We start from the raw sequence: 15,674 nt of genomic DNA on the forward strand, positions 1-15,674 counted from the left end.
TGCTGAGGCAGCTTCCTTACATGCCCCCATTCCAGCTGTCCTTTCTTCCATTCCTTGTAGAGTTTCTTTTTGTGTGACAGTGTGTCCAGGAGCTCCTTGCTCATCCAGGCAGGTCTCCCAGCATTCTTTCCTGCTTTCCTCTTTGTGGGTATACTTTGCTCCTGGGCATGGAGAAGGTGATTCTTGAACACTGACCAGCTGTCCTGGGTCCCTCTTCCTTCAAGGGCTTTGTCCCACGATACTTTGGCCAGCAGATCCCAGAAGCGATCAAAGTCTGTATGCCTAAAGTCCAGGGTTGTAAGCTTGGGATACATCCTCCTAGTTGCCCTGAAGATCTTAAATTCTATTGCTTCATGGTCACTGAAGCCAAGGTTATCCCTGAGCCTCACATTAGCCACCAGCCCTTCCTCATTGGTGAGAACAATGTCCAGCATAGCACCTTTTCTTGTTGGTTCCTCTACCACTCAGAGGAGGAAGTTGTCATCTGTGCATTCCAGGATGTTCCTGGTACCAAGCTGTGTTCTTCCTCCAGCAGATGTCAGGGTGGCTGAAATCCCTCATGAGGACCAGGGCTTGTGAACACGAAGCCACATCCATTTGCTTGTGGAATGCCTCATTTCCTTGGTTCTGCTGGTCAGGTAGCCTGTAGCAGATCCCTCCACGAACATCACCTTCCCCTCCCTTCCCTTTAATCTTCACCCATATGATCCTAACCAGCTCATCATCCTTCCCCAGGTAGAGCTCCACTGATTGCAGCTGGTCACTGACATAGAGAGCAACACCTCCTCCCCTCCTAACCTGCCTGTCTTTCCTAAAGAGCTTGTACCCATCTATCCCTATATTCCAGTCATGGGAATCATCCCACCAAGTTTCAGTAATAGCCACTATGTCATAGCATTCCAGCAGCAGAGTGGCCCTTAATTTGTCCTTTTTGTCACCCAAGCTACATGCATTTGCATAGAGGCACTTCAGCTGTGCTGGCAGTGTCACCCTCTCAGGTGAATCCCCCGTGATTCCCTTGATCTTTGCATGTATTCTAATACATTGATGTTATAAATATATCTTAAAGCATTTTGGGTTTAATAGAAATCAGAAATGTGCAGCAATAAGAAACACTTCTCTTCAAACAGTGATGTTCTCATTAAAAGCAGAAAAGTATATATTAAGAAATTCAGATTCACTAAAGCAGATACTTTAATTCTTATTAATAGTTTGAAACATAAGTTACCTGCAGAAGTTACCTGCAGTTTACAGTTCAAAGGTATGCATGTGTTCATAACCAAAGACCATCTCCTGTAGCCTAGTGGCCTCCTAGTAGCGTTCTTATCTTGACAGAAGAAAACCCCCACACTATTCTGACCGTCCTCAAATTGCAGCATGCATCTTGATGTGAAGATTACTGTTTCCATGTCACACTTGTGTAAAGAAATTGCCATATGTATGCAGGATTAATTCAAGAAAACAAAAGCAGGTTACTCTGTTACTTATCCTTCATCTGGGATTTCTACCTATTTCTACAATTAATTAAGAAAATCATTAGCTATTTAATATCTAGATCTGTGTAATCTGAAATGAATCCCCCCCAAATCTTTCTGCATAACCACAGAAAGCCCAAACAGAGCAAGACAGGCTCAGTCTAATTCCTTCTATGTACTCAGCACTGGTTAGGCCACACCTTGAGTCCTGTGTCCAGTTCTGGGCCCCTCAGTTTAGGAAAGATATTGAGTTGATGGAAGGTGTCCAGAGAAGGGCAACAAAGCTGGTGAGGGGTTTGGAGCACAGCCCTATGTATGAGAGGCTGAGAGAGCCTGAAGAAGAGGAGACCTTATTGCTGTCTATAACTACCTGAAGGGAGGTTGTAGACAGGTGGGGGCTGGTCTCTTCTCCCAGGCAACCAGCAGCAGAACAAGAGGACATAGTCTCAAGCTGCACCAGGGGAGGTTTAGGCTGGATGTTAGGAAGTTCTTCATAGAAAGAGTGATTGGCCATTGGAATGTGCTGCCCAGAGAGGTGGTGGAGTCACCATCACTGGAGGTGTTTAGGAGGAGACTGGATGGGGTTGCTTGGTACCATGGTTTAGTTGATTAGATAGTGTTGGATGATAGGTTGGACTGGATCACAAAGGTCTTTTCCAACCTGGTTTATTCTATTCTATTCTAACTCTGAAAAGAAGATGTTCTAAATATTTTCTGTATGCATATTTCGTTAATAAGAAAATTGTCCTCTGTCTACTCATGCCTGTGATGTGCACTTCACCCTGTCACATCGCTGGTAGAGTATAAAGCAGCTTCAAACTTACAGAGGGATTCACATGCCCGCAGGTTAAACCACACCAGACTGATGTGCCTTGCTACTGTCTTCCTGCTACTGATGGGCAGCAAAGTTAAATGTTTGAATCATGGCACTCTTTCAGACTGACCCTTGGAAGGAGACACATGAAGTAGGGAGAAGTGGTAAGTAAGTCCCCACATGAGTAATTCTGTGGACAGGTAGGTGGGCATGTGGGAAAGCTGAAGAGAGCGTGTGGGAGAGGAATGGAAACTTGAGGGTACAAACAGGATTTGGAAAACCAAATGTAAAACAAAACAAAACAAAACAACAAACCAAAACAAAAATCAGAGTTGGTGGACAATAAGGCACTAAGCCATCCTTAGCTGAGACCCCAGTGTAGTCATAAAGGAAGGTAAGTTTAGCTCTTGTGTAACCCTGGACAAAGATATCATAGAAATTCATGCTTATGATCAAATGAAGAAGAGAGGAGGAAGCCCGCCCAAACAATCTGCATAGCTTTTAACTACAAACTACCTGTGCTACCTGACCATTCTGGTCTCTAATAGAGCCACTTTCTTGCAAGCAAGGATCTAAGGATGTTGCTGGCTAACCAAGAAGCCACAAAAACATTCTCCTTGTGCCACTGCCTCCTCCAGGCAACATCCAAGTTTATACTGCAATTACAAAGAGTTAGTGCAGAGAGGAATCGACAACTTCTGATAAAGTTGCAAACCATTAACTATCATTTGCATGCCAATTACAAGAGAATAGAAAACATCATTAGTCTTACCTAACCTAGCACAGCCACTCCTGTATTTAGTGAAAATGAGAGTTAATTTTCACCCAAAAAATCCCCTTTGCAAGGATCAATTTTAATTACCATGTTATAATGTGAAGCAAAGATGCAGAAGGTCAAATAGAAAGTGTCATAATTAGCTATTTCATCATACCAAGAACTCCTTTGAAATTTATGCTCAGTTTATTCAGCAAAATGTGTAACAAATGCTTTTTTTCTCTCAATGAGTCAGAACTCAAAGTGCAGCCGACACATTTGGATGCCACAGCTACTTAAACTGCAGAGAGAGAAGATAAAGTCAATAATGTAACATGTCAAAGAATTGCTATGGAAAAGAGCTCAAGAGACACTACTAAATACAAGAAAACTCAAACCCCCAATATTGTTAACTCCTTCAGGGACAAGCAGGAAGAAAATCTTAAATGTTCAAATTGTTTTAGTTAAACTTAGCAGTTCAGAAATTAATTGGTAATGCTTTCTGAAGAAACTGTATAAGCTGGAGTAATATGACTAACTCTGGGTGGTGATTGAAAAGACCTCTGAAATGCTTTGTGCTTTACCCCAGCCTCAGAGCAGAATTACCTGCTTAAGTGATCTAAGAGCTGTTAGTCTGCCCAGCGCTGGACACAGAGGGATATTCAGCGGCCTTTGGCTAATGTATTTAAGCAAACATGACCAGAGATGACAGAGCATAATTGCTCTCAGTCTGTGGGTGGTTTTTCTGTTTGTTTGGGGGAAGAAGCTTCAGCTTTATTACTTCAATCATGACAGGAAGTTAAAATTGCAATATCTAAACAAACCAAAACAACCAAAACAAAAAAACCCCACCATAATAAGCATTTTAAAGCATTTTTGTTAAGTCACAGTATCACACTTGCAATCCTTTTGTGTTATGAGAATCAAAAGGAACAAAGCTGAGGTGATAGCTAAATCACAAGGGTCAGTTACTGAGATCTCAGAACACCACAAGCCCTGCTGATAGGTGTGCAGGGACACCATTAGCCGGTAACGCAAAGGCTGCTCTCCTCACACTGGATACTCTGTCACAGAATGGCAATTAACATTCAGGAGCAAAGCCCAAGTTAACTCAGCAATACAGGGAAGGGGGAAAAAAAAATAAAATATAACAAGTATACTAAGTATACCAAGAGGCAGTTTATAATCAGCATCATAGAAAACAGTGGGCTTAAGGTTCTGCGTATCTTTGAGCAGAATCTATTTTAGAGCATGCGTTGACACATACAGCTGCTAAAGTGAGCAATATGTTCCTGCCTTTACTTAGCATAATCAAAGAAACACAAGTGGTGCATAGTTACAAAGTTCACATGCAGGGCTCTCAGCAAGGAAGCCTCTTAGAAGGAATAATGCCCATGAACACAAGTCATTACCGTGCCTCACCAAACTATCACAGCACTATGTTATCTATTCGGGATGTCAGTTTTGATCTCTTCACTATAAAGTAGGAGCTGAACCAGGTTGCTTGCTTCTGCAGCTCTAAAGCACTCAGGGTCTTGAAATAAGCTCTTTGAAATATTTTCTTCAAGCAGCAGTTGGGACCAAATATAATAGGTAGTATAAATGAAATAGCATACCGTGCTGATACAATAGCCTGCACCAGCAGGGTATGACTTAGATGAATAAACACCGCTGTAACAATTGCCAGAGTATTATCAACTATCTAGCATACTGGTGGCAAAGATCCACAGACAAAAACATGGAATTAAAATAGAACAAAAACTGGGTCAGTAATAGCAGTTTGAAATAAAAAATATCCATGGGGGAAATCTGACTTGCAAGACAGCCTCTTCCTGCTGAAAAGTTCCCAGCTCCTCTGCAGGGAGACCACAATCCTGACTGCCACCATTTAGAGAAACGACTGACACGGTTATCTGCACCAGAATTCTGCTCTGCATGATTTCCAGACAGCTACACACACAAGCAAACTAGTCACTTTTGATTTCCAAGCCACAAGAGGCAATTCTAGATCCTGCATTCCAGGTGCAATATCAAAACCTACTAGGAAGATCAAAATATACAGAGATAAATATAAGACTAGCTGAGCTCAGCAGCACTGACAATCACTATCCACATACTTGGTATGTTGGACTTCATAGAACGGCTTAGGTTGGAAGGGACCTTAGAGATCATTTATTCCAACCTCCTTGTCGTGGACAGGGACATCTCTTAATTACAGTTGGTTGCTCAAAGACTCATCCAGTCTGGCCTTAAACAGCTCCAGGGATGGGGCGTCCACAACCACTCTGGGCAATTTATTCGAGTCTCATGTGCCTCATACTGAAGCACTTCTTCCTAAGATCCAATCTAAATATACTCTCCTTCAGCTTAAAACCATTGCCCCTAGTCCTGTCACTAGACACCCTTATGAGAAGTCCCTCTCCAGCTTTCCTGTATGCTCCCTTCAGGTATTGGACTTAACAGAAAGTTTTCCTCAAGGCTTGCAAGCACAACCACTGTTACACGATGAACCAGGAGGTTAGAGAGAACTTTCAGTGCTCAACATGTCTGTTTCAAAGACACACAGTTCTAACCCCTGAGGGGCACCTTTATACCAAGTAGGATGCAGCACACTGCTTAATGTAGAAGAGAACTTCTTGAAACAGCTAATGTATCCCACACTTCGAAGAGGTACAAAGACCAGGAATAAAATAATAGGAGAGAAGCATTAGGGAGAAAAGGGAGGTAAAATAACCCCAAAAGGGTAGGGTGGAGGTGGTAATTAAAAAAAATTAAAAATTAATCACTTGTACCATGAAGAACAGAGGAGGGAAAAGAACTAAGAAGAAAACACAAATATGCTGCAGAGAAGTCTTGTAACAGTCTAACAACCTGAAGGCACAGACAATGCAATAAACCACTTTAAGTTCTTGACACTATCACTTTTCTTGCCCAAATTAAAAAACAAAACAGAGAAGTCAGTATCACAATAAATCATCATCGTAATAATAATAAACAAACCAAAACAACAACAAAACCCAGCAAAGGTTGTGCATCTTTTTCTTCCCCAAAACAACCAAGTTCAACAATGCAAATAATTTCTCAGCCCAGAATATCACTAAGCCACAGATGAAGTGATGGTCCCTGCACGAGCCTAAAGAATGCACATGGGCATGTCCATCATTAACAACAAGAAAAGGAGCCATCTAACTTACAAACAATTAGAGCAAAGAATGGACAAAATTTCAAGGTAAAGCAGGGTAACTGCAATAACAGACATCCAGTATCTGTATTTTCACAGAGAAGACTATTCTGTTTAATGGAGGAATTTTGCTAGCAACCAAGGTTCAATTTAGTCGTAACAGTGAAGTTACAGAAAAAACTCTCATCATCTTCAGTGCTCACAGACAACCCACACCTTCACATGTCTTCTTACAGGACTTGAGCAGCATGCAGCCCCTAAAGCCATGCTGGGTATTGATTGAGAACCACCTTAGCCAAAAATCATTCCTCCACATACACTGTGTGCTCCCTTGAGGACTCCTAGCCAAGCACACAACTTATCAAGGGCTCTCCAGCCTGTGAAATCTGGTGGAGTCAGGGTCCAAGGCAGAAAGACTGCACAATGACCTTGAGTTTTCTCTAATGGAAAAGCAGAACTACATTTAGAGAGGAATACTTGACACACACACACATCCATAAAACACAAAGCACTACTACAAACTCAGTTTTTACCATACCATGATACTTACTTCCATTATCAGTATAATACACTTAGAACAGGAAAGCCCAGAGAAACAACATTCAGTTTACTACTACTGGCTTTCTTACATATGCCCAGTTAATGCCCTTTCTAGTTACATCCTCATGTCCCATGGACATCATCAGAAGTTGTGCATAAAAATGATAGATGCAAACTGAACAAGTTGTACTCCTGGAACTATTTATGTCCAATAAATAGGCCTGTATCTATAGCTATGCACAGGTAAGCAGGGGGTTCCTATTTAATGAAATTATCAAATGTCTTACCTAAAGAAGCCTTAAAATATGCAACTGTTTAACACAGCACTCAACATCACGCTGCAAAAGCAGATGTTGCTTTACCAGAACTTTGTAACACACTTATCATTGATCCACCCTTCATGAAAGAAGCAATTTACTATTTTTGTTAATGACTAAAAGCACGTTTGATGCTCTGTGGCTCCAAGTCTACCAGCACTTAAATAACTCAGTGCAGGATGAGTATTGATTATGCATATACTCAGATGGACTACTTCCTTGATTAAAATTAAATAAACTTATTGATCCAAAAAGATGAGAACCATACTATTCAGAGAAGACTCAAAGTAACTTCTGACAGGATTTTATTGGCTACAGATGATTTTATATTTCAGCTAAATCATCCTGTCTTTAAGCATTTACTTCCCTTTCATTCTGTATATTTTCTCCTTTTTCATAGCATCAAAATTCAAAGTTAGCATTCCCTAGACATTCCATCTAATAACCTCTTCCATCCAATGGTTACCCAAACAAAATGCACTGTTTTATCCAAATAACAGATTTCAAAAAGTTCACTGGGAAATACACATTTTGGAAGCACAAGAGCATTTCTAATCCCACATCTTCACTGCTAAATAAATGTCCATTAAATTGTATTTGATTTGGTTAAGCATAACATGCAGAAAAGTAAAAACAATATCAGAACATTCTCCTCTCCCTAATTGCAACTTCCAAAATGCTTGTTAGTTAATTCAAGCAAAAAAAAAAGCAAGATGATGTCCTTTACTCTCACTAAAAAGAACTCTGGAATTAAATTAAGAGACAAGCAGAAAAAGAAAAGGAAAAAGAGGGAAGAGAGGGAAGAGAGGGAAGAGAGGGAAGAGAGGGAAGAGAGGGAAGAGAGGGAAGAGAGGGAAGAGAGGGAAGAGAGGGAAGAGAGGGAAGAGAGGGAAGAGAGGGAAGAGAGGAGAAAGAGATGTTTTTTGATAGGGTATATGCCCAAGTCAGTAACAGGTCCACTGAAGGTCAGTGCTACAAATGACAACAGCCACTTGGAGCATTATGTTCAGGTATTATGTGTGCTCCCTGGAGTAAGTCAAGGTATGAAAGAGTTCCTGCAATATTTTGTTCTAAAAAGGAAAATCCAAAAGGAAGGGGGAAAAAAAAAAAAAAGGATCCATTCCTATAAAGTTCTCAACAAAATGTTTTAATCCAAGAAAAGCAAACATTTGCTTCTGATCGGAGCCTTCTGCTTTCCTTGCATTCGAAAAATGCTGCACATTCTGTAAGGCTGCATTCAGTAACATCCCATACCAACTCAAAGTGGGTTTCAAGCACTGTCCTTTTGGCTTGCTAGTACTTTGCACCATTTTGAAAGGCTCTGAATTATCAGAGAAAACACAGGAAACCTCTACTGCAGCCTAAAGATTTTACTCATATGGAAATCAAATCTATAGACTTTTGCCAAGAAGGCCAACAACATAATGGCCTGCATCAGGAACAGTGTGGCCAGCAGGAGCAGGGAAGTCATTGTGACCCTGTATTCAGCAGCGGTCAGACCACACCTTGAGCCCTGTGTCCAGTTCTGGGCCCCTCAGTTTAGGAAGGACATTGAGACACTTGAATGTGTCCAGAGAAGGGCAATGAGGCTGGGAAAAGGCCTCGAGCACAAGCCCTATGAGGAGAGGCTGAGGGAGCTGGGATTGTTTAGCTGGGAGAAGAGGCTCAGGGGAGATCTTACTGCTCTCTAAAATTACCTGAAGGGAGGTTATAGCCAGGTGGGGGTTGGTCTCTTCTCCCAGGCAAACAGCACCACAGCAAGAGGACACAGTCTCAAGCTGTGCCTGGGGAGGTTTAGGCTGGATTTTAGGAAGAAGTTCTTCACAGAAAGAGAGATTGGCCATTGGAATGGGCTGCCCAAAGAGGTGGTGGAGTCACCTTCACTGGAGGTGTTTAGGAAGAGACTGGGTGAGGTACTTGGTGCCATGGTTTAGGTGATTAGATGGTGTCAGATGATAGGTTGGACTTTATGATCTCAAGGGTCTTTTCCAACCTGGCTAATTCTATTCCATTCTGTTCTAGTCTATTCTATTCTACTCTATTCTATTCTATATTAATAGCACTCTACCATGCACAAAACTGCAAACCTCTAATAAGAGGGATGATTGGAATTTAGTTCACTTTGCAGCAAACAGGGACACTGACAGTGGCTCCTGCTGGGCCAGGATCACACACTGTGTTGCAGTAAAGGATTCAAGAGAAGTTAAACGGAACATTCTAATTTTAATTTTTGTTATTTATATCTTTATTTGGGTTTAAGTCACACTAGACAAAAAGAAACAGGGACACACAGAGAAAGACAGGGTTTGTGTTAAACCTCAGCATGGATTAAGTCCTTCACAGATGAGGGTAAGTCACTTCTAGTAGTAGTTCTACAAATTTGGTAATTGCTCTGAAGTTTACTAGCTTCCCATATCAAAATGGTAAGATCCATTTGCAGTGGTATATCCGGCCTCACATGCACATAAAACACGTAACTGAATTAAGAAGATTCCAAAATTGGTCTTGCCTCCATGCTTGTCTTACTTTTTTAAATGCATGTAACACAGCTTACTGACAGGAAACCTGTGTAAAACTATTGAATCCTGCAGGACAAATGTCCCACCATGTCCCCACATCAATTCCATTCGAAATTCTTTAAGACTGGAAACCAACTATTCAGAAAGCTATCAAGAAATGGAAAAAACCTGTTTTCTTTCCTCCCACAATAAAGATCACATGCAGTTACAATGTTGACACAGTGCTATTGAAGCTGTATTTCCTGATAAAAACTTGTATTATTAAGCCTAGAGAGAGACACAGACAGCTGGACCCTCACAATATTACAAAGCCCATGTCAAACCTACCTGCGACCCATGTGCATTTACCTATTTATAATGTCTCTACAGTGTGCTAAGTGCAATGCCAATGAGACAGCAAACCAAGATTTTAGATCTAGTTTCCCATAATTAAATTGTGCAAACAATATTGGACTGCAAGTTTGCACAAGTAGTAGGTGAGCTCATATGTTAAATATCAAGGCTACTTTGAACAATGTAGAGCCGCAGAGATATACTTCTTGTAAACTTGTACTTTCAATGTATTGTTCTCAAGGGAGGAATAGTATCCACAGCTGTCAATATAACATCGCAATTTAGAGAGAAATGAAAACAAAACAAACCATCAAAACCATAATCTTTAAAAACCAAACCAAACCCTTTCTCAAAAACACCCTGAAGTCATAAATAAGGAAAGCTAATTCTTTACAAACAGCGTGGGAGCTACTTGAAACAGTTATGCACCTTCATCTGCAAGAAAAGAAACAAGGTGGCAAGAAAAGGATCCATAATAAAAAGAGCAAATAACTACACTACACACCCCAAATACAAAAGGTTACCAGAATGGAAGTCTGAGGCTTCAGACAATGGAAATTCACTCCAAGTAGAACCAGAAGGGAAAAAGCCTATGACAGGTAAAATAGAAGTTGGACGTTGGGAAGGCAAAAATGAAGTAAGAGCAGCAGATAGCAAAGGATTCAAAGCAAAGTTACAATAAAGCCTATTAGTATATCAGAAGCAGAAACTTTCAAGGGAATCATTGGATTTGCAAGAGCTGGGATTGAATAGAGTGCTTGAAGAAGATAAGTGCATTGCAGGCAATCCAACTTAGTTCTTTTCATCAGCTTTTGCCATGGAAAATGTTGGAAAAACACAAACCTGACTTTTCTGATAGAGACTAACACTTCTTCAAACTGAAAAATCAAAAAGGGGCAAAGAACCACAGTAAATGAAAAGGAAGCAGTAAATGGTGAAGGCTGAGCTGCTGTCACACTGGCATTGACAGGTGTTTCCCATTGAGTTCAGCACTGACAGTCCTTTACTTCAGAACTGAACAGCAAAAAGACCAGCGGATTGAAAAGACAAAAAGGCTGAGCTGGGCAGCACAGGGGACTGCTCAGTGTACAGCAGTGGTCAAAAGAGGAAGGAAAAAAGTGAACTATAAAAAGAATGAGACAAGGAGAGTAGGAAAGACTATATTGTTAGTCTATACCCAGTCTCTTACAGAGCATCTCTTCAGCCTAGGGTCCTTGCTCTAAGCCAATGCCAATGGACTATAACACAAGTTTCACAAGAACCCAAAACTATTTTGGAAGAAAATTTTAAAAGCTGGAAAGGAGGAGGAAGTGAATGCTGTGAAGAAATGAATCAAGAAGGGACACTGTAGAGCTGCAGAGAATACTATGAAATATAAGCAAATAGGATACTCTTAAACTTTCTCCCACTACTAGTGCCAAGGATCAGTTAGGGCAACAAAATATTACCAAGTCCAAAACCAAAACCAACCAACCAACCAAAAATCACACAACTGTGTAATTAATCCACAAAGACAGCTCCATGATAACATTAAGCAGTATTCTCTTGTGCATTTGCCATTGCTTTTCTTTCTTCTATCTATGTTAAAAAAAAAGTGGCATGGCAATAAACATAAATCTTCAGAACAACTCATTTAAGGGAAGGTGCTTTCCCTTTTCTCTTGTCCTAATGCATGGAACTTTTCAGGTTGGATACGTGCCAGGGGAGGATGGGCAAGTAAGATGAGGTATGGAGTATGGCAGCAGCAAGGGTGAGGACAGATAATAGAGCTGTGTTGAGTAAATGCTCCATTTGCAGTATGCTGCTTGCTCTGTGCTAGATCCTACACGTGTAACACAGGTGGATGCCAGCTGTTGGTACCGGATGTATTGGGTCCCAGTCTAGAATTAAGACAGAAGCACTCAACTATCAACGTGTGAAATTTGTAGCTTAAATTACAAGGTAGGGCCATCTGAGGAGTCTCTTGCATAATTCATGACATTTCAGAACTTCATATATAAATTAAATGGAACAGTCTATCATTTCTGCTCTAGTGAGCACAGATCCACACACACCTTTGGGCTGCATAAACAATCTCTCTAGAAAACACAGTATTACAGACATGCTCTTCTCAATACTCAGTCACACAGGTCCACAAGTAATTTTAGTACACTATTGTTCAACAAACATTTTGATGAACAGCTACTTATAAGTGTTGAAAATACAGAGATCACTAAACCAAACAAAATTAGTCTGGTTTGGGGTTCTTCTGGTTCAGTGTTTTGATTTTTGTTTGGTTTTGCCCCCAAATGAATGCTTACAAACACTCTTTTACGATGGTTTTCCACACTGGACTTAGTCAAAGTTTATTATATGATTCCTGGGCCTGCTATTAATCATTTTACACAGATTCACAGATTGCATTGGGCTGGAAGGCACTCTCAAAGGTCATCTTGCCCCAAAACCCTGCAGTCAGCAGGGATACCTTCAATTAGATCAGGCTGCCCAGGGCCACATTGAGTCTGATCTTGAATGCCTCCAGGGATGGTGCCTCAACCACATCCCTGGGCAGCCTGCTCCACTATTTTAGCACTCTCATTGTAAAGAAAATAAACTACATTTTCTACAAAGCTCCCACACTTACTAAGACACTCCAAAAGCAGCAAAATTATATTCTCCAAGTTCAATGATTAACCGACAAGATGTTCAACCTTGAAATGGTGAGTAAGCCTAGCACAAATTAAGTGTAAAACTATTAAGTGTAAGGTAAGAAAAATGACAGTCAATAAATACACACATAACTTGAAACATACTGCTTTAAAATAGGTGTAACCTTGACTTACTGTGGCTGTGCCGGAGACAGTTTGTGCATTTGTGTCAGCTGCACTCTGTTCGGAGTGTGTCTGAGCAGGAGGGTACATGTTTAACGTGTGCTCTGGAACAGTGGTTTGGCCTGTGTAGTCTGGAGCTGGATGAGGATGTGGGGCTGTGTATTCTGCAGGGATACCATTCTGAGGTGGAGCGAACTGGGCTGAGGCATAAGGCTGTGCCATTGTGTCAGGAGGTGCTGTAGCTTCCTGATTACCCTGTGAAAATCAAAGGAGAAAAAAAAAAAAGAAAGAAAAAAGAAAAAAGGAAGAATAAATGTGGTGTGAGATAAAATAAGCCATGATCCTGACCATGTAACACAGAAGGTGATGACAGTATTCTGCTAGGACTGCTGGCCTCAAAACGGCACAATGATTATTTCTTAAGGAGAAAAAAAAAGCTTATTGGAATTAAATCCATTTTGCTAATCTCACTATCATTAGATAAACCTCCTGTTCTCTGGATAACCATAGATTATTCCTTAACTGGGAAAAGCTAGTGAAATCTCCCAGAGCCACTGCCTCAACTCAAGACAATGTAGAGGGACAAAGCTCAGTTTATTTCAAAGGCTACTGAGAGCAACTACCAGCCCAGAGCTCAGATATTAGCCCACAGACTGTGAGCCATTCTGACATATCATTTTCAGTCAACATATGCAATCTACACACAGAGCAGGATTTGGGGGTGCATTGCTTACATAACTGCAGACTGAAAATACTTTGCTCTATGAGACATTCAGAAATGCTTTTAGGAACAGTACTGAGCAGCTGCATGCTACAAATGCAAAATAAACAAATAAATAGAATAAATAAAATCAAAATAATAAACCTCTGAATCAAAAAAAAAAAGAAGCATCAGTTCAAAATCTTAACAGAAAAAGTATATGTTGTAGGCTGTCCAAAGAGACAATTTTAAGAACTTTAAAGGCTTCAAATGTGAAGGCAAAAGTACTTCCCTTCCATATTACAAAAAGTTAACACATTTGAAAACAAATGCTCTCATCTCTCTGTAGGCAGATTCACCTTTCTGATTGATAGCAAAAAAGGATCATCAAGAATGTTAACTTATCACTTAAAGACTCCTCACTAAATGCTCTGCTTATACCAAATAGTACTAGAGGAGGAAATATATAGGACAACCTTTCAGAATCTACACAAAAGATGCCCAAACCATGATGCTGTATTAAAAGCCACTAGTACAGGGACTATCCCAAATACAGATGAGATGATTTACAAGATAATTTTATTCCTCTAAATATCAATTAATGTAAAAATTAGTATTTGGGTAAAACTTTAATCTTTAAAATACTCTGTCACTCTCCCAATGAATTACATTCTCATACCTGTACAGGTTTGTTGTAGGGACTGTGGTTATTTGTGCTCATCAGTCCTTAATTTTCTTATTTCAAAATGGGCTGGATGAATGAAAGACATTCTATGTACTTAAGGACATTTTCAGCCAATTTCAACTAATCTACACATCAGTTCTTTGACCTGAGCTAGTCCTAAACTCAAGACCTTATAAGAATTTGCAAAATCCCATCACAGGAATAAGCACTGGTACATGACAGGCTTAGGAGGAAAATTAAACTCTTTGTAAAAGGCATTGTGTCCTAAAAGATTAGAACTTTATATCAGCAATCAAACTCTCCATAATCTTAATCCCATCTTTGATACTATTTTAGTGTATGGCCTTGAGCAAGTTGTTTACATTGCTTCATTCAACCATCTTTAAAAGGAAAATGGTGACATTTACCCACTTCACAGGGTGAACTCAGTAAGTTTTCATTTGTGTTTATGTATAACCATTCCAAGGGTAATGCTGCACTGAAATTTGCCCTGTCTAAATTTCAGTGCTGGTTAAAAACTCTTGTAAATGTATATGTATAGCCTCTTATATGAAAACGGCAAGGTCTATTTCTCATTTCTCTTACCTCATGTTTTCACTATTAAAAAGAGAAAAATCCAGATGAAGTAAAGCTCAGTAATGACTAGACTACACCAGAGACATTTATTAAATGTTAAGGAGGTGTTTTTAAACCTTATAGGGGAAGCAGACGATCTTAAATTTTTTAATCAACTTTTTCAGGAAGGACTTCAGCTAGTCGGAAGAATGAACAAATCAAACTTCTGCCTATATAAGCATTTGTACTGTGCTGGCTTGGAAACACAGTAGCTGGTTACTGTTGGTCTTTAAACTATTCCTTCATGTCAGATGCTAAACATGGCATTAGAGTCAGCAGCTGTTTAAAAAGGGACAAAGGGACCACAGGCTGATGTCCAGGTGCATTTGATCTAAAGGTTTTTATACCACCTCTGCTCCTAAACCAGATGTTGCTGAGACCCCACTGTTTCTCATTAACATTGACAGCAGTTCCATGAGACCCTAATTAATATTCAAAGCATTCACACTTAGTGCTAATTACAGCTAATATTTAATTAAGAGGGTTGAACTTCTACATTATTTTACCAGCAACTCCAAATGGTTCACTTTTTAGATTGATCACAAAATTACAAACTAGACTGGCAATTCCAGCACCTTCACGTTCCTGAGCTGCTTCTGCCTCCTTCAATACTGCTGACATCTGGATGGCTTATTTATAACTGAGACCCTCTCAAGAGGCAAACAATAAAGAATCAGGGTTTTGTTTGTCTGTATATATATACATTATATATATATAAAAAACCCTTCTATATATTCAGGGATTTAAAGCCTTGCCATAAACAAACAAACACACACCCCCACACTCCCCCTTGCTTAGAGTGGAAAACTGCCTACAAGATAGTCAGCCCAGGCACCATGCATTCCTTAGGTGGCTGAGGTGAGGAACACTAAAGAAATTATCCTTGCACACTGTAGGCCATAAGTTTAAAATGCTAGCAACAATAAATCTG

The 15,674-nt window shown here is 40.2% G+C and overlaps 1 protein-coding gene across 44 annotated transcripts in view; it reads right to left on the reverse strand.

Annotated features, from left to right (window-relative positions):
- Positions 1 to 15,674, reverse strand: part of RBFOX1 (RNA binding fox-1 homolog 1) — an 840,672-nt gene that overhangs the window by 129,627 nt on the left and 695,371 nt on the right. For all 44 annotated transcript variants that reach the window (XM_054180641.1, XM_054180671.1, XM_054180655.1 and 41 more), the window contains one exon: positions 12,756 to 12,998. In XM_054180641.1, the coding sequence (XP_054036616.1) occupies positions 12,756 to 12,998 (243 nt within the window). The remainder of the gene's footprint in view (positions 1 to 12,755; positions 12,999 to 15,674) is intronic.

The sequence above is a fragment of the Dryobates pubescens genome, chromosome 4 (assembly GCF_014839835.1).
Source record: "Dryobates pubescens isolate bDryPub1 chromosome 4, bDryPub1.pri, whole genome shotgun sequence".
In the NCBI taxonomy this organism is placed as follows: Eukaryota; Metazoa; Chordata; class Aves; order Piciformes; family Picidae; genus Dryobates; species Dryobates pubescens.